The sequence below is a fragment of the Sinohyriopsis cumingii genome, chromosome 7 (genome assembly GCF_028554795.1).
Source record: "Sinohyriopsis cumingii isolate HCF-2022 chromosome 7, ASM2855479v2, whole genome shotgun sequence".
Lineage (NCBI taxonomy): Eukaryota > Metazoa > Mollusca > Bivalvia > Unionida > Unionidae > Sinohyriopsis > Sinohyriopsis cumingii.
Genome location: NC_142967.1, coordinates 26,263,076 through 26,284,249, shown reverse-complemented (window position 1 = coordinate 26,284,249; position 21,174 = coordinate 26,263,076). Strand labels below are relative to the sequence as shown.

General features: G+C 35.3%; 1 protein-coding gene across 3 annotated transcripts in view; it reads left to right on the top strand.

Moving 5' to 3' along the window:
• Window positions 1-20,191, top strand: part of LOC149794928 (uncharacterized) — a 137,691-nt gene extending 117,500 nt beyond the window's left edge. For 2 of the 3 annotated variants that reach the window (XR_016422214.1, XR_016422213.1), the window contains 2 exons: window positions 5,932-6,046; window positions 20,052-20,191. Coding sequence is in view for 1 of the 3 variants with exons in the window: in XM_089964568.1 (XP_089820694.1) it covers window positions 20,052-20,056 (5 nt within the window). In the remaining 2 variants the exon portion in view is untranslated. The remainder of the gene's footprint in view (window positions 1-5,931; window positions 6,047-20,051) is intronic. The other variant, XM_089964568.1, reaches the window with a different exon arrangement.
• Window positions 20,192-21,174: the final 983 nt, after the last annotated feature.

Sequence of the window (21,174 nt, the reverse complement as noted above, 5' to 3'; positions counted from 1 at the left end):
GCATGGCACCAAGTATATATGGTGGCACAAGAACCTGGGAAAGACCACAAGCCCAACTCATGGGGAGCTACTGGCAAGCTTTCTCACATGCCATTGAAGGCTGAGACTGAGATTCGAACCCATGAGGAGAGAGGTGAGATGTCAGTGATGTATAAACATTGGACAGCTTGGCCATATATGGAGCCCCATCAGATTTGGACATCAGATATGCCGGTTGTTTAAAAAAAAATCCACATACATGTAAACAACTAAAAAAGCACATAATAAAATATGATGAAACTTGATGGAAAGCATCCTGGCACTAAAACCTTTTCAGTTTATATAAATAATACTGCTCTGAAATCAATATCTGGATGCTATTACTAAAAATGTATAAACCTTTAAATGACATTTCCAAAACTGTTTAATAGAATGTGACCAAACTCAGAAGAAAGCATACTAGTATAAACTACTTTCAGATTTTACAAATGATGTTGATTTGATATCGATATGACCACCATATACTTAAACAGGAAATGTTTTGATGACTTCTCCAAAACTGATGAACAGAAAACGAGATAACTTTACAGAAAGCATCTGAGCCAGAAGACTGTTAAAGTTTATACAAATGGAGACAAATTCTCTGCCGAATATGTTGCCAGTAAAAACTTCTGCTTCAGTATCACTGAATATAAATTTGATTAATCTTGATAGAAAGCATCCTGGCCTAAAGACCTTTCAAATATATAAATATTCTTTTAAAAATCAACTTAATTCGACCAAATTTGACAGTATCCTGGCATAGACAACTTTCAGATATGTACAGCTGATGCCAATTTACTTCATAACTTTATATAAAACAAATTAACAGATTTTGTCCAATTTGAAACAGACAGTCCATGAATAAGGGCCTTTAAGTAATGGTCAAATTATTCTGATTTATGATAAATTATAAATATAGAAAAACTTAAGAAACCATGAAACAGTTTGGGTTTTTTCATAGCATATGCAATTACATGTATCAGCATTTTCAGAAATTTACACAGAAAGCATCCAACTGCCCAAGATTTCTTGGCCAACTGGTCTTTCATTGGACTTTTAGGTCAGGTGAGCAATCTTAGGCCCAGTGGAGCCTTTTGACATGGAATAAATGTATACAAGTTGGTGGTAATTGTTGCTCATGAAACATATTTAAGTGACTATAAGTACTAAAAAAAATTAACAGCCTATACTGGGTCTTCTTATTCACACATGCTTTTTGACAGCCTATACTAGGTCTTCTTTCTAATTCACATGATACAGAAGTCATGATTTTTGACAGCCCATACTGGGTCTTCTTATTCACACATGCTTTTTGACAGCCTATACTGGGTCTTCTTTCTAATTCACATGATGTAGAAGTCATGATTTTTGACAGCCCATACTGGGTCTTCTTTCTAATTCACACAATGTAGAAGTCATTCTTTTTGACAACCTGTATTGGGTCTTCTTATTCACACGATTTAGAAGTCATGATTTTTGACAGTCTATACTGGGTCTTCTTATTCACACAATGTATAAGTCATGCTTTTTGAACAAATCATGCTTTTTGACAGCCTATACTGAGTCTTCTTTCTAATTCACATGATATAGAAGTCATGCTTTTTGACGGCCTATACTGGGTCTTCTTTCTAATTCACATGACACAGAAGTCATGCTTTTTGGCGGCCTATACTGGGTCTTCTTTTTAATTCACATGATATAGAAGTCATGCTTTTTTACAGCTAATACTGGGTCTTCTCTCTAATTCACATGATATAGAAGTCATGCTTTTTGACAGCCTATGCTGGGTCTTCTTTCTAATTCACTTGATATGGAAGTCATGCTTTTTGACAGCCTATGCTGGGTCTTCTTTCTCATTCACATGATACAGAAGTCATGTGATATAGAAGTCATGCTTTTTGACAGCCTATACTGGGTCTTCTTTCTCATTCACATGATATAGAAGTCATGTGATATAGAAGTCATGCTTTTTGACAGCCTCTATTGGGTCTTCTTTCTAATTCACATGATATAGAAGTCATGCTTTTTGACAGCCTATGCTGGGTCTTCTTTCTCATTCACATGATACAGAAGTCATGTGATATAGAAGTCATGCTTTTTAACAGCCTATACTGGGTCTTCTTTCTCATTCACATGATACAGAAGTCATGTGATATAGAAGTCATGCTTTTTGACAGCCTATATTGGGTCTTCTTTCTAATTCACATAATATAGAAGTCATGCTTTTTGACGGCCTATATTGGGTCTTCTTTCTCATTCACATGATATAGAAGTCATGTGATATAGAAGTCATGCTTTTTGACAGCCTATATTGGGTCTTCTTTCTAATTCACATAATATAGAAGTCATGCTTTTTGGTGGCCTATATTGGGTCTTCTTTCTGATTCACATGATATAGAAGTAATTCTTTTTGACAATCTATTCTTGGTCTTCTTTGTTGTTTTAAAACATTTTTTTTAGGCAAGATTTTAGAGCCTGAATCAGAGAGCCTTCTCAGGAACATATTTAGTCATGAATTGAAAGATTTAAATAAAAATCCTTAATTATTGAATTAAAATAGACCTTATTGTGTTGATTGTAGGTATAATTCAACCTTATTTTTAACAGAGGCTAGATAATTATATTTTCAGTTATATTTTTTTCTCTCTAATTGTCTAATAATAAAAATCAATACTTTATGATTCATTAAATTAGATTTCTCCCTAATACCTCATACTACAACAAGATAATAGACCTGTGTCTATGAATGTCAGAATTGTGTCTATGAATGTCAGAATTGTGACTATGAATGTCCTTATTGTAGACCTGTGTCTATGAATGTCAGAATTGTGTCTATGAATGTCAGAATTGTGTCTATGAATGTCAGAATTGTGACTATGAATGTCCTTATTGTAGACCTGTGTCTATGAATGTCAGAATTGTGTCTCTGAATGTCAGAATTGTGTCTATGAATGTCAGAATTGTGTCTCTGAATGTCAGAATTGTGACTATGAATGTCCTTATTGTAGACCTGTGTCTATGAATGTCAGAATTGTGTCTCTGAATGTCAGAATTGTGTCTATGAATGTCAGAATTGTGTCTATGAATGTCAGAATTGTGACTATGAATGTCCTTATTGTAGACCTGTGTCTATGAATGTCAGAATTGTGTCTCTGAATGTCAGAATTGTGTCTATGAATGTCAGAATTGTAGACCTGTGACTATAAAAAAACTTGTGGCTATGAATGTCCTTTTTTAGACCTGTGACTATGACAGTCTTATTCAAGACTTGTGACTATGAATGTCTTTATTCTAGACGTGTGATTTTGAATGTCTTTTTTCTAGATCAGTGATTTTGAATGTCTTTATTCTGGACATGTGTCTGTAAATGTCTATTCTAGACCTGTGGCTATGAATGTCTTTATTCTAGACCTGTGTCTGTGAATGCCTTTATTCTAGACATGTGACTTTGAATGCCTTTATTCTAGACATGTGAGTTTGAATGTCTTTTAGACATGTGACTGAACGTCTTTATTTTAGACATGTGACTGAACGTCTTTATTTTAGACATGTGACTGAATGTCTTTATTTTAGACATGTGACTGAATGTCTTTATTTTAGACATGTCACTGAATGTCTTTATTTTAGACATGTCACTGAATGTCTTTATTCTAGCCCTTTGCTTGTGAATGTCTTTATTCTTGACCTGTGTCATGAATGCCTTTATTCTAGACATGTGACTGAATGTCTTTATTCTAGACCTATGACTATGGATGCCTTTATTCTAGACATGTGACTGAATGTCTTTATTTTAGACCTGTGTCTATGAATGTCTTTATTTTAGACATATGACTAAATGTCTTTATTTTAGGCATGTGACTGAATGTATTTATTCTAGACCTATGACTATGAATGTATTTTAGACCTATCTTTCTTTTTATCAGAAATTTATTTCATAGAAGTGTGTTTGCCTCTGCCTGGGCTAGTCAAAATTGGATATAGTATGAAGTTTCAGCATTCATTTATCTGAATTAGTGCTATTATCCTCTTTTTAAAGTAGACTTTGTAAGTATTGGCTTCAACTAAAGTTGTATAGACCCATTTGGAGATCTTAATCCCTACTCCATTGGAAAACTGTTCCAGTCCTAACATGGAAGAGGGGAGTATATTTGTGTATTTCGTTCATGGTTCACCACTTCTTTTGTAAGTATTTAGCTTGATTACTCAATTTGTCAATAAACACCCCTCAGCCATTCAGTCAATCAACTATTTTGATTTCTGGATAATTGCTAATTGTGAACCATGCCATTGTTGAAAATAATTAAGCCTTAAGGAACTGTCATGATCTTACCAGGATCTAGTACATCCATAGCCATGAAAATCAGGTTTTTCTAAACAGAAATAGTGCAGTACACATAATAGGATATTTTGACTCTAACCAGGGCACATATAATAGATGGACAGGGTATTTAGATTCTAACCAGGGCACATAATAGGTGGGCATGGTATTTTGACTTAACAATTGCTTATAATAGATGGACAGGGTATTTAGACTCAAACCAGGGCACCTAATAGATGGGCAGGGTATTAAGACTCTAACAATGGCAGATAATAGATTGGCAGAGTATTTAGACTCAAACCAGGGCACATAATAGATGGGCAGGGTATTTAGACTCTAACCAGGGCACAAAATAGATGGGCAGGGTATTTAGACTCTAACCAGGGCACCTAATAGATGGATAGGGTATAATTACTCTAACCAGGGCACATAATAGATGGGCAGGGTATTTAGTCTCTAAACGGGGCACATAATAGATCGGCATGGTATTTAGACTCTAACCAGTGAACATAATAGATGGGCAGGGTATTTAGACTCTGACCAGGACACATTATAGATGGGCATGGTATTTAGACTCTAACAATGGCACATAATATTATTATAGGTTATTTTAAAAGGAGCTAAATTGCTTTGCATTACTAAAGAGTTTCATTATAAAATATATACCGGTTGAAATTGGAAAAGTGTACGTGCACTACAACAGGAAAACCACACAAAAAATGCTGTCAATCACAAGAAAGAAAGAAGAAATAGAAGCTCCACAATTTGTGCATCATAATGGCAGGAGGCATGATCGAAGGCAAGATATTGACAAGGCAATAAACCGGGGTACACCATGGGTTTTACTTTGCCTGGAGAATGTTCTAACATGGTGGCTAAACCTGTTTACATCATTGGTTCATTTTGCTTGGGGATAGTATTAACAAAGGGATAAAGCTGCTACATGGGTTTATTTTGCCTGGGGAAAATATTAACAAGGTGGATAAACCTAGCTACAGCATGGGTTCATACAGAGTTCTTGCTTTTCTATTTTTGTTGGCTTGTATTCAGTATGCATGGTGAAAGGAAGTAGATTAGTTTGGTAGTTTTTCTATCTTTGCAGTTTTTAGATGCTCATAGATGGTAGCTTGGATTGGAAACTTTTAAATTGCATCTATGCTTTGTATCATATTTAAATGATTGGATATGTGTATTTTTGTATATGAAAATGTAATTAACTATTAATATTCATGAATATTTTATATCAATTGAATTCCTGATAAATCAATAATCTTATGAGAAAGGAGATGATGTTAACTTCAAATAATTCTTTATTTTAACCTTAACTTGTGATTTTTTTCTGTTAAAAATACCTCAGTATCATGAAGAGTTTAAAAATTTGAGATCATTAAAAGTAGTTTCTTTTTACATATACACATCATTATTCAGCTGTTAAGGAACATATCAGTAGTCAGACATTTTGTGAATTCAGCACAAATGCAAATTCAGGTTGATGCTGATTAATTTGTATGAGAAACTTCAATGGATGTTGAAACATTTTTAATGTCAATGGTTGAATGGATTAAGTTGGTATGCTGTTTTACCCAATACAGGTCGTTCAAAGCAAAGCAGTAATTTGTTTAGCACTAAAGTTCAAGGTCATTCTGGTCTGACTTAAACATGGACTAAGCTCATGCTGACATAATGCAGACTTGGACAAACGTTATAGTAAGTAGAGTTTTAGGTTACTTACATGCAGGTTGCATTAAGATTTTCTCAATATGATAATCTAATCATCACTGATCATTTCAAGCAGTCAAGGACCATTTACTACATCAGGCCTCGTGTCATGGTCAAGAAACCATTGTGTACATCAGGCCCCATAGTCATGGTCAGGGAACTATAATATTACATCAATCATGTCATGGTAAGGGAACAGTTTAGTTTACTATATCATTCTTCATGTCATGGTAAGGGAACAATTTAGTTTACTATATCATTCTTCATGTCATGGTAAGGGAACAATTTAGTTTACTATACATGTATCATTGTTCATGTCATGGAAAGGGAACAATTTAGTTTACTATACATGTATCATTCTTCATGTCATGGAAAGGGAACAATTTACTACGTCAGGTCCCATGTCATGGTCAAGAAACAATTGTGTACATCAGGCCTCATTGTCATGGTCAGGGAACCATTTACTACATCAGGACCATGTCATGGTCAGGAAACCATTGTGTACATTAGGCCTCATTGTCATGGTCAGGGAACCATTTACTACATCAGGACCATGTCGTGGTCAGGAAACCATTGTGTACATCAGGCCTGATTGTCATGGTCAGGGAACCATTTACTACATCAGGACCATGTCATGGTCAGGAAACCATTGTGCGCATCAGGTACTATGTGATGGTAAGGAAACCAATTACTTCATCATGTTTATGGTCAGGAAACCATCATGCCCAGTGTTTCCAAAAAAAGATTATAAATCACACACTCAGGCTCAAATCAAAGAAATCATATCATTCTGTAACTTGAATTTAGATAAGGACAGTTTTATAGAATTGTCTGAAATAAAATTAATGTACATACATACTTATACTTCCTTTACTAGTAAGGACATAGTTGTGTACTCAAGTTTGGTAATAATTATTGAATTTGAACTTGATTACGTGCCTAAAAGGTTTGAAAATAAGAGACAGGGCCTCAGTATTCACAAAACTCCTCACCTTCCCAAATTCAAAATTTCCTTTAACATACATTTTTTATTTCTTAAATTGTTAATTTATTTGATTTGATTGCACAATCAGGTTGAGGCATTTAATGAGTATATGAGGTCAGGAATAGAAAATAGACTACGAAATCCTCCTTAAGAATCAAGAGTTTGAAGAGTCACATTTCAAAAATTGACATAAATATTACATTTATAATAAATAATGAAAAATTAGCAAATTCAGGATTTCCATATATTGCCAGGTGTGGAGATGAAACATGTTTTAAGAGGTGTAATGCTGTGATTACAATGCCTGCTCATAAGACATATGGTGTTTTATGATGAGGTGTAGTGCTGTGATTACAATGCCTACTCATAAGACATATGGCATTTTATGATGAGATGTAATGCTGTGATTACAGTGCCTACTCATAAGACATATGGCATTTTATGATGAGGTGTAATGCTGTGTTTACTATGCCTGCTCAGAAGACATATGGCATTTTATGATGAGGTGTAATGCTGTGATAGCAATGCCTACTCAGAAGACATATGGCATTTTATGATGAGGTGTAGTGCTGTGATTACAATGCCTTAACTCATAAGACATATTGTATTTTATGATGAGGTGTAATGCCGTGATTACAGTGCCTACTCATAAGACATATGGCATTTTATGATGAGGTGTAATGCTGTGTTTACTATGCCTGCTCAGAAGACATGGCATTTTATGATGAGGTGTAATGCTGTGATTACAGTGCCTACTCATAAGACATATGGCATTTTATGATGAGGTGTAATGCTGTGATTGCAATGCCTACTCAGAAGACATATGGCATTTTATGATGAGGTGTAATGCTGTGATTACAGTGCCTACTCATGAGACATATGGCATTTTATGATGAGGTTTAATGCTGTGATTACAATGCCTACTCATAAGACATATGGCATTTTATGATGAGGTGTAATGCTGTGATTACAATGCCTACTCATAAGACATGGCACTTTATGATGAGGTGTAATGCTGTGATTACAATGCCTACTCATAAGACATATGGCATTTTATGATGAGGAGTAATGCTGTGATTACAGTGCATGCTCATAAGACATATGGCATTTTATGATGAGGTTTAATGCTGTGTTTGTAGTGTCTACTCATAAGAATATGCATTTTATAATGAGGTATAATGTTGTGATTACTACACTATGCCTACTCATAAGACATATGCCATTTTATGATGAGGTTTTATGTTGTGATTGTAGTGCCTACTCATAAGACATATGGCATTTTTGAGGAGGTTTAATGCTGCATTTGTAGTGTCTACTCATAAGAATATGGCATTTTATGATGATGTGTAATGTTGTGATTGTAGTGCCTACTCATGAGACATATGGCATTTTTGAGGAGGTTTATGCTGTGACAGTTGTGATGCCTCATAAGAGGTATGCAATTTATGATGAGGTTTAATGCTGATACTTTAGTGCCATATTGTGAGATGACACTGTAAGAATATCTCAAAACTTTGAACTTTGATTTCAAAGATGCATGAATCAGTTACATGCATGTGTTTCCTAATTATAGAAACCAAATAAAATTGTTTCCATTTTGTAAAATTTGAAAAAAATTTTTAAGAGCAACAAAAATCCCACTTAAACTAAAGTAAGGACATTGTTATACACTTATGTTTGATAATACATTTTTAGTTTTTGAACTTGAGCTTGAGTATGTGCCCAGATGGTTTGAAAATATGAGGTAGTACCCAAATATTCACAAACTCCACAACTTTACCAAAACTCATCTTTGTCAAAAGTTTTTTTTCTCATAAATTGTTACTTGTCAATTTGAGTGTGCACTTTTGAAGTGTTTGATGAGTTATAATGAGGTCAGGAATATAAATTAAAGGAATTATATGTATTTATGTACAAAACTTTATTAAAAGTTTGTATCATCAGTCTTGATTTTCTTGACACATATTTGACTAGCAAATTTCATCAGCAAATACAGATATTGGAGGAAAATGGATCAGTGCAATTAATTTGTACATGAATGCAAATTATATCTTTTAAATGTATATGGAAGGCTTCATGGATAGAAAAAGCCCAGGACAACTAATGCCAAGCAATCATTTTTTCCAATGGCTAAGTCTGGTTGGACAACACCAAAATATTTTTTAAAAGGGATAATGCTAAAATTATAAGATAGCGTATATACTTTCCATTGACAGACATTTGATTTTTTAAATTGGCCCTTGTGTTACCTATTTATACAGGATGGATTATCATTAGTCAGCATTACCAACCCACTGAGTGTGTGTATGTGAATTGTGTGATTATTTTTTAATTGATCTCAAGTAGATTAGATACATATTTTTGACTTGTGTGACACTTTCAATTAGCAGGACATTTGACTGATAACAGTTACAAGGATGTGTGCAATTATGATCGCAAATATGTTTATGTTGATTTGTAAGACATTTTCTGCTAGCAGGACTAGTGAAGTGTTGTTTGCAGTTAACAGTAACTTTTGTTGATTAAGATCAGAAATGAATTACCTACTTTGTAAACTTGTAACACATTTTGCATTGGCAGGACTGATGATAATTTTATTAGTAATGCCAGATATTTATAATTGGAACTGGTGTTATTCCTTAATGTGGAGACTAATGTTGGGCATTTAATTACTAACATCAGAGACCAGTTAAAAGATGTGTTATTTCATCAGTCTTTTTTCCAGGATATGTAATTTTCACAAATATCCAATAAATTGAATGCTCCCCTCCCCTTAAGAGTGAGGAAGCAGATGAAAAGTGTGCAGCCTGTTTGTCATAACGTAATAACAATAGTAACATTCATCACTAATACCAAAACTTAACTGATCAGGTAAATACTTGACTACCGGGTATATATACTGAGAAGCATATATTGAGTAACCTTTTGCAACAGGGCATTGAAGCACTTTCATTGATATCTAGCTATTGAAAGCATTTTACCAACTGCACTTAGGTTATACTATGGTGGACATGCCGTATGTAGTATTTGGTGGTAAAGTCTCTGCATTTACATGCAGTTCTCGATATTCTATGGTAATGTCTCTACTGTTACCTGCAGTTCTCAGTATTCTATGGTAATGTCTCTACTGTTACCTGCAGTTCTCAGTATTCTATGGTAATGTCTCTACTGTTACCTGCAGTTCTCAGTATTCTATGGTAATGTCTCTACTGTTACCTGCAGTTCTCAGTATTCTGTGGTAACATCTCTGCTGTTACTTTCATTTTTCAGTATTCTTTGTTAATGTCTGCTGTTACATGCAGTCTTTGGTATTTGGTGGTAATATATCTGATGTTACCTGCAGTTTCTGGTATTCTGTGGTAATGTCTCTGCTGTTATCTGCAGTTTTTTGTATTCTGTGGTAATGTCTCTGCTGTTGCATGCAGTTTTCAGTAATTTGTAGTAATGTGCCTGTTGTTACCTGCAGTTCTTAAATGCATGTGACATTTTGTCATTGTCATCTCACACAAATCACTGCTACTCTACCAATAATCAAGCTAAGCTAGTCTAAATTTTATCTCTGTTTATTAAAGCTATTTTTCACAAACATGTTTGTTGTAGTTGTTTGGTTTTGGGGGGTTTAACAACATTTATAACACATGATAGGCTTGACATGGTGGACCCCAGGAGGAACAACTGACCCATAGGAAGCTACTGGCAAGATTTTCTTGCTAATCCCAGATTAGTCCAGTTGAGACTTAAACTCACACAGGTGAGATGTGCACATGATCTGTAAAGTCAAGCACTTTAGACCACTTGGTCATCTGGTACCTCATTTTCTTGAAGAATATAAGGGGTATGTTTATAGATTCTGATCTCATATGAATACTGACCCCATACAGAATGTACATTCCTCCATAAAAAATGTGCATCCCCCCTTATAAAAGTGTACATTCCCCACCCACCCCCACATAAAAAAGTAATTCCATCTTAAAAAATATACATCCCCTTTTAAAAATGGACATCTGGACCCCTTATAAAATTGTATATTCCCCCTTATAAAAATTTACATCCCCTATAAAAATGTACATCTCCCCTATAAAAATGTACATCCTGCTTATAAAAATGTACTGTACATCTCCCCTTATAAAAATATACATCCCCCTTTAAAAATGTACATCTCCTCTATAAAAATGTACATATCCCTTATAAAGATCTTAAATCATGCATCATACACCCAGTACAATGTATATATATATATGTCTCAAAGCAGGTTGCCGAGGGATAACCAATGGGCTAGAAAAAAAGTAAAAACAAACCAAAAACTGTCTACCCTTGGGCTTGAATTCAGTATTTTATCTTTTCCCATTCTTGCAGTCCTAATGTAATTAAAGAGGGTAGTTTTCTTTTTTTTAATTACAAAATTGTAACTCCATCACTATCATAATATACACAAATGTCTGTATGTAAAGTGTAAAGAATAAGTGTTCAAAACAATATACCATAGTCCCTGACTATAACACACATTATAGTGTCATTTCTCATATTATAAATGTAGTGATTGCCCTGAATTCCATTTTGTAGATGACCTGCTTTTGATTTGAAAGCTACCTCAGTATAATATAGTGTCCTTGCATTTGTGCACTTTGCACTTTACTTGACTTGAGTAGTATTAAGTTACAGCTGTATAACAACCTCTGTATAGAGTGACCTCTCTTACAGTTACACACAGTACAGTTTATGTGTAAGTGTGTGTGTTTTGGATTTTTAGCGTAGCTTTAACTACTTTTCGGTCCTTATCGTGATATCTAGCAATGTGGTGTTATGCAGCAGACATGTAGCATGATGTCCCACCCAGGCACATTATCCTGACACCAGGCTGACCCTTCCTAACTCTAACCTCTTAATGCTGAGCACCTAGCGAGGCAGCAGTTGGTACCATATCTGTAAGTGTTTGCTATGATTCGGCCTGGGCTCAAACCACAACCTTCCTCATCCGAGGCAGATGCTCAAACCACTAGGCCACCAGAGCTAAGTCTCAGTACATTTTATATGGCTGACTTGAATTGCATTCAAGTGAGGAATAACTGTATACTTCTTAAATTGTAACTATAATTAAGCTACCCAGTATAGAACAAACTAACTTACAATTGTACACAGTACACTTTATATGCTGACTTGAATTGCATTCTAGTGAGGAATAACTGTATACATCTTAAATTGAAAGTGTATAATTAAGCTACCCAGTATAGAACAAACTAACTTACAATTGTACACAGTACACTTTATATGCTGACTTGAATTGCTTTATACAGAGGTATAATATTATAAGTTATTACAGAGTATTTGAGGTCATAATGAGCCACATTTTCTAATCTCTCTGCAAACTATTTTGTGAACAATTTAGAAGCCTGTCAGTTATTTTCTTGTGACTTAGAACAAAACAAGTACTATAAGGAATATGAAGAAACCCACAGATGGGGTACTTAGATCAGGTAAGATGGTAAAACCCACAGATGGGGCCCTTAGATTAGGTAAGATGGTAAAACTAGACTCCTCTGTATGTCAATACTTTAATTGTAGCCTAGATTTAATTCTATGTGATGTTAAAACAGCTCTAATATTTCCATTAATCCTGACAATCTTTATACTATCTTGATAATATGGAGCAATCAAGGAATATATATATATATGTGTATATATATATATATATGTGTGTGTGTGTGTATATATATATATATATATATATATATATATATATATATATATATATATATATATATATGTGTGTGTGTGTGTGTGTGTATATATATATATATATATATATATATATATATATATATATATATATATGATCACTACAGCAAGTTTTTCAATATTAATACTGATTATTTAGAAACATTTTCCTTATTACATGCTGTATATCCAAAGTATTAATTTGTTTGAACATTTATCTATTCCAATATTTGTATGGCCCTAATTTGAGTTCATATAATCAAGGTTGTTACTCAGTTTGGAAGACAAATGTATGTTCTCAACTGTCATCCAGTCAAATACAGGGGTAGGTGAAAGTTATTTTCTTAGGTGTTCCAGTATAAAATGTGTGGTTGTTTTGCATAAATTTGACATGTTTCTTTGTTTTTACGTTGAAAGTAGGCTGTTTTGACTTATTGGACAAGGCAGGTTATGCCTCCTACCATAAGAACAGTAGACAGTTCCCAGAGTGTACTGCTACACCTGGTTTCATCTGGAAGTCCTCTCAGGTGGATCAGGTGGCATGAAGGCAGATGACGAGATCTGTTTGGACAGTGCAGATTGTCATCTCAAGTATAAAAGAAACTGAAGTTCATCCATTGCATCCAGACTTTTCTCTAGAGATCTCGCATTGTTATAACACTGGATTCCAACAGGCCTGGATGAGAAAGTGACTTTGTGCAACTTTCCCTCACTTAAATCCAACTCACACACACATTATTCCCTATCTCAGCAGATACCATCAGATATTGTAGTAATGGTCATCAGCATAGCCACAGGTGTGGATAAACAGAGCTGTAGCTGCAGCCCTGCACAGGTGGCTCAGGGCACAGGGGTACCTTTTACTGGACTGAAGTACAAGTATTAGTGGAACTCAGTAGCTCCCTGGGTAACTGAATAACCATATTTAGGATCACGCTGCTCACCTCTGTAACATGAGGAAAGGGCTTGAAAAGATTCCCTATATGGTGCATGCTTTATGTCAAGATACTATGATGATGGGGATATCACCTTAGTGGTAAAAAGATTGAACAAGAAGTCAAAGGTGATGCCACCCTCTAGCATTACCTGAAATGTGCACACACTGATGGACACAGTACATCAGCATATAGACCCGAGAGAAGAACAATTCTGGTTGGTAGAGATTCAGCCAGATTCACATCCAAATAGTGGCCTTGATTAAAACTTGCTAAGCTGAGGAAGGATGATTCACTGAAATAGGAGCCGGCGACACCATCTGAGTGGCCAGCTAAAGAAGAGGGATGTAAAGCTGATGTTGGGTTTGCAGTCATATCACAGTAGGTTCACAATCTCCCAAAGGACATGAATGATATTCTAATTAATGCATATGAGACTCCCACTGTCTTGAAAATAATATGCAGTTATCATTAGCATCTATTCACCCACCATGACCAACCCAGATGAGATCAGGAACAAATTTTATGAAGACCTGGAGTCTCTTATTGTAGAAGTACCACAAGTAGGCAAGCTCTTCATCCTTGGTGACTTCATTGCTACAGTTGTCACAGATTATCAGACATGGCAAGGCATCATCAACAAAAATAGTTTTGGGCAATGCTACAGCAATGAAATCTTGCTGAGAAATGAGCTGAACACAACCTATTAATCATTCAAAAGATTCTGCCTACAGACTGCATCAAAATGTTTTGGATATACCCATGCTTTGGCATCTTATTGACTATATCACCCTTAGGAGAAGAGACACACAGAATGTCTGAGTGATGAGGCCATGAGAAGTGCAGAATGCTGGACTGACCACAGACACATTGTCTCCAAGCTCAGTTCCCAAATTTAACCTAGCAGATGACCACAAGGCAAAGTAGTGCCCAGAATACTCGCTGTAAATTGAAACAGAAGAGTGTGAAACAATCATTTGTTGAAAAACTGTGGAGCCAGCTAGGAACAATTTGTGTTAACTCTAAGAATTTCAAGGGAAACTGGGCATCCTTCATAGATTCTGCCTACTTGGCTGCAGCCAAAACTCTCAGTCCCACTAAACATAAACATCAACTCAAGATGGGTTTGATGCAAGTAATGCTGCCATATGGAGACTGCTGACTGAGAAATGTCAGCTGCATAATGTCTGTTTCAAAGACAGCACTTCATGATCCAAGAAGGCAGCCTTGAACAACAAGAGCACTGTCCAATGCAAACTCAGAAGATACAAGATTCATGTTTGAACAACAGGGCAGATAAGATTTAGTCCTATACAGACTCTAAACAAAATGATTGTAATACTCTGAAGACAACTTATGGGCCTCCATCATCAAGAAAATGTCTAATGTTGAACCCTGATGGAACTACAATACTTAGTGACAAAGAAAAGATTCTTACAAATATGAGCAGAACACTACAACAAAATTTTCAATTAGCAATCATCTGTCAGTGGGGATGCAGTTTACTGACTGACCCAACTGGAAATCAACAAATCTGTTGCTGATCCTCCAGTACTGATTGAAACTTAGAAAGTTATTGACATATTGTCAAATAGCAAAGCACCAGGAGTTGATGCTATACCAGCAGAAGTCTACAAAGCCAGAAGTTTTCATCAGGCACAGAAACTGATGGAACTCTTCCAGTGGATGTGGAATTGTACCTTAGGAGTGCAAGGATGGATCCACTGTCCACTTTTACAAGTGGAAAGGTAACAGGCAATCAGGGTATCTCCTTGTTGTCAATAACTGGTAGAATCCTTATCAGAATCTGTTGAATCACCTTGTGCATTACTCGGATCAAGTACTTCTCCCTGGGAGTCAGTGTGGATTCAGGTAGGGACAAAGGACCACATACATGGTGTTTGCAACTCATCAACTCCAAGAAAAGTGCCAGGAACAGAACTCCACCTTTTACACAATGTCCATTGACCTGATGAAGCCTTTGACACAGTAAGTGATGGAATCACCAAACCAATCACCAATGGTTTGGTGATTCCATGATGGCATGTTTGCTTTCATCATGCATAATGGTTAGACATCTGAATCATTCCCAGTCACAGGACCAATGGTAAGCCTTTCATTGCGTGGTTAATGTTACTGGACGTGAATGTGACACATTTGCTGATGACTATTTCCTGAATGTCAGATCTGAGTCTGACATGCAACAGAGTATGGATCATTTCTCATCTTTTTCTCACAATCAGTATCAAAAAGACAGAGATGATACACCAACCAGCACAAGGAAGCCGAACACAGCGTGTACCATCAGAGTGAATGGCCATGCCCTCCAGACAGTGGACTATTTCACCTACTTGAGCAGCATGCTTCAGCATTGATGAAAAAAACAATACCAGAATTGCCGAAGCATGCATTGCCTTTGACCTACTATGCACAGATATGTGGGAGCACAGAGACATAATCCTGCAAACAAAACTGAAGGTCAACAAAGCTACTGTGTTGCCAACACAGCTGCATGCTTGCGACACCTGGATGGTGTACAGAAGCCATGCCAAGAAGCTGAACCACTTTCACATGGGCTGCCTGACAAAAGTGATTAGGGTAAGATGGCAGGACGAATATTTCAAGCATTGAGGTTCTCACATTGGCAAATATTCCAAGCATCCACACTTTGCTGATGAAATCACAGTTGACAATGGCAGGCCACATCACCAGCTTGTCAGATGAGTGACTGCCACAGAAGATCTTCTTTGGTGATCTTAATGGAAGGTCAGAAAAAACACTTCAAAACCTCCCTCAAGTCATCATCGACACAATTCAACACTGTCCCTGAGTCTTGGGAAGATCTTGCACAGTATTGTTCCACCTGGCACAATCTCATCCATGCTGGTGTTCTAGACTATGAGCTGAGGAGAATTGCAGAGAGAGTGCAGAAACATGAGTAGCAACTGCATCACATCTCTTTTGGTCAAGCAGCCCCAAGTGGTATATCCTGTCCAGTGCCACTGACAGCAGAGAGCACAAATTGGCCTAATCAGCCACTCATGTGCTTATAGAGTACAAACCAGTTAGGGATGTCATGGTCCTCTTTGAACTCAAAAGACAAATGACAATATTTTGACTGGAAAAGGGGGTTGGGGTTGGCTTAAATTCCTGATTATTTTCTAGATCTTACTCTGCAATTGATTTAATTACAATTCTAATTAGAATCCAATGTAGAATTGCTTGCAAGTTTGGTATACCATGATTACAATTGACTAATTCAGCTAGTTACCATTTCTATCATAATAAAATGGATCTTTCATTCTTTACATAACAGACTAATTTCAAAATTATCAGCCTTACTAAGTTACTTATTAGTGCTAACTTTTCAGGACTTTTTCTCTGGCTTAGGTTACTAGTAACTTGGCACCATAGGAAATGTTGCAGTAGATGTACTTGAAAGACATTCCAAATTAGTCAGCCACTTAATGTAGTAGATACCATTAAAAGAGTTCTCACCTCTTCAATACAAAGTTAAACGTTACAGTTATGAATGGCAATGTGACTAATTTAGATCAAGAACACTAGTACCCTAAGATACGGTATAGTCTGTTCAATTGCCTAATCATCTAAATGTTTGCATTTCTGGTCGGAGTTAATCTGGATGCCAGTCTCAATGGCTTTAATACCACATCAGACCATGTATGTTGTCAGTGAGTCACAGCCGTGTTTACAGCACATAGATGATAATAGAAAATTGGTATTAAGGAAAGTTCACCTTGTAGAAAAGAGCAAATCTACCACTGTGCTTACAGCATATAGATAATAGAAAATTGGTATTAAGGAAAGTTCACCTTGTAGAAAAGAGCAAATCTACCGATTCCTTTTTCATAGCCATAAAAGATACAAAGGACAACATAAGAAGCAAAAACACAAGTACTATGCACAGTCTATATTGTGTTTGCTTTAGATATGTACATTTGAATGGAAAATATAGGTTCACAATGTTGAGTGTTGTTACTTATTATTTTAATCCTGACAGATTTCACTAGGCTTGCAACATTTCATCAAACCTTTCATTATTTATAACAAAAATCATATTCTGCCATGTGTATGAATACAACCCATAGACTTCTAGAAATCAAAGTGAACTTTTGTTCTAAGTTCTTTTGCTTTTACTAACAGTCATTAGTACAAAAAATTTCTATAAAAATAACACAAATTGTAAACAAAAATGTACTGATCTTACTGTATTATATTTGATGTACATATTTTAATGGTACTGAGTTTTCCCTGAAATATTTTTTCTTTACGTCAACAGTAATCAGGATTTTTTGTAATTCAAACATTTTTCAGAAGTATATTGAAAATTCAGTCAGCTGCAGTGAGTTTTATAATTTACACTTCTGCACATTTTTTCTTTCTGACTAGCAATCAGACAAAAACAAACAATTATTACCCAATATATTCAAATGGATATGAATTATATTTATGAAAGTTAAGATAATTTATTATGATTATAAGATAATTTACTATGACTATAAGATAATTTATTATGATTATAAGATAATTTACTAAGATGAGGTGAAATTAAAGTCATTGTATGATATTATTATATATTTGATAATCAGATAATTATTTTTAGATAAATTTAATGAAACAGTTATTCACATTATCGTAATATTACCAAATATATTTTGTCAATTTGTCAAATATGATTTTACCAAATATATGTCATCTCTGGAGTCAATACTTATGTAGGATAATGGGGTTATGTCATCTCTAGAGTCATTATATAAGCAGGGGACTGGGGATATGTCATATCTAGAGTCAATACATTAGGAGGGGACTGGGGATATGTCATCTCTAAAGTCATTACATAAGCAAGGGACTTAGGATATGTCATCTCTAGAGTCATTACATAAGCAGGAGATATGTCATCTCTAGAGTCATTACCTTAGCAGGGGACTGGGGATATGTCATTTTAAGAGTCATTGTGTAAGAGAGGATTGGGGTATATGTCATATCTAGAGTCATTACATAAGCAGGGGACTGGGGATATGTCATCTCTGGAGTCATTACATTAGCAGGGGACTGGGGATATGTCATATCTAGAGTCATTACATAAGCAGGGGACTGGGGATATGTCATCTCTAGAGTCGTTACATTAGCAGGGAATGGGGATATGTCATCTCTAGAGTCATCACATAAACAGGGGACTGGGGGTATGTCATCTCTAGAAACATTACATAAGCAGGAGACTGGGGATATGTCATCTCTAGAGTCATCACATAAGCAGGAGACTGGGGATATGTCATATCTAGAGTCATTACATAAGCAGGGGACTGGTGATATGTCATATCTAGAGTCATTACATTAGCAGGGGACTGGGAATATGTCATATCTAGAGTCATTACATTAGCAGGGGACTTGGAATATGTCATCTCTTGAGTAAATACATAAGAAGGGATTGGGGTATATGTCATTTCTAGAGGAGTCGTACATAAGCAGGGGACTGGGGATATGTCATCTCTAGAGTCATTACCTTAGCAGGGGACTGGGTATATGTAATTTCAAGAGTCATTGTGTAAGAGAAGATTGGGGTATATGTCATATCTAGAGTCATTACATTAGCAGGGGACTGGGGATATGTCATCTCTAGAGTCATTACATTAGCAGTGGACTGGGGATACGTCATATCTAGAGTCATTACATAAGCAGGGGACTGGGGATATGTCATCTCTAGAGTCATTACATTAGCAGGGGACTGGGGTATGTCATATCTAGAGCAATTACATAAGCAGGGGACTGGGGATATGTCATACTTAGAGTCATTACATTAGCAGGGGACTGGGAATATGTCATCTCTTGAGTAAATACATAAGAAGGGATTGGGGTATATGTCATTTCTCGAGGAGTCATTGCATAAGCAGGGGACTGGGGATATGTCATCTCTAGAGTCATTACATTAGCAGGAGACTCAGGATATGTCATTGTAAATGAGCTAATACATAAGCAGGATACTTAGGTATGTTATTTTTGGATGAGTCATATATGAGCCAATACATAAGCAGGGGACTGGGGGATATGTTATCTCAAGATGAATTATCAAATATTTTATGATATTTGGTCCATTAAATTAATTTAATGACTGTTTTAATGTATGCATCAAAGTCATAAACATGAAAGTAAATTTAAAAGATTGTGAATTCAGTTAAGATTCTTTTTGATTTTGCAGTCATTGTATGCATGGAGATTGTGATTTACAGTATGTGGTCAGTGAATGCCAGTAGATGAAACGAAATGGAATGATTGATGTTTTAAGACGGTCAGAAAAGGATGTACAGTTGTAATAATGCTTTTAGTTGCCTTTTTGTAGGCTGAAGCTTTACACCGAGAGTTGACAAGCAAGAGGAGAACATTAGAATACAGATTCAAGGCCTTCATTGGAGATATGCCAACAAACTACCATAGCAAGGCAGCTGCCAACCATCATTGAAAAAACCATTGTGGCCGAAATAGTTAAAGGATCAAATTCTGGATTCTTTTCTTCCAGATTCTTAATTAAAGACCCATAATTGAAAACTGGATTCCTTTCTTCCAGATCCTTAAGTAGAGACCCTGAATCAAAAACTTAAAAAATGTACTAAAAGTATTAAATTGTTACTTTTTAAAATGAAGTAAATTTTGTTGTAATATGAATATTCTATTTTTGATATTCAAGTATGTTCCCTTTTATTACCAAGAATGCTCGAGTCTGCATTCAGTAAATCTTTTATCTCCAGACTGGATTGCAGTATTGTCCATTAAATTGGTACAATGCAAAATTCCTTCATGGTACCTTGTAACTTAAAGACTGTATTGTTTCTCAAATCCAGGTTAACAAATAAGATTGAATTACCTTGCAACATAAGTTTTATATACAGCCATTCAGACAAATGGATAATGAAATGATATAAAAAAATTACATATCTACCTCCACTAATCAGCCAATCTATGTTAATAGTAATCTGTAAGACAAAAATCTGACATCAAACTTAAAAGATTTTTTTACTCATATCAACATTATGAAAGTGAATTTGTAAATTTAGAAATGATAAATCTACCTACAAAATGAATAGGGTCTTTCTTATCAAGTAAAGAGTTTCATTTCATATTATATTACATTTCTAAGTGTGCCCCAGCTGCAATAGTTTTTCATGTTAGTCATTAGATGAAATTAATATATTATCATTTCATAAAAAATAATCTTTTGTCTATTCTTTGGTACATAAGATTTTAGAATTTTGTCATGTTTTTTTTAAAAGAAGAAACTTTTTTCTTTATTTACTTTTATATCTGAAAAAAATAATTAAAAAGTACCAAGACAGTAGCAAACCAATGCAGTGTTATGTAAGCTTTAAGCACAATTTAGATTCATTCCTATTCATTCTAATTTGATAGGTAAGAAAGGGTAGATTACATTAAGTACCATGATATACATGTAAATGTGTGTTATAGAA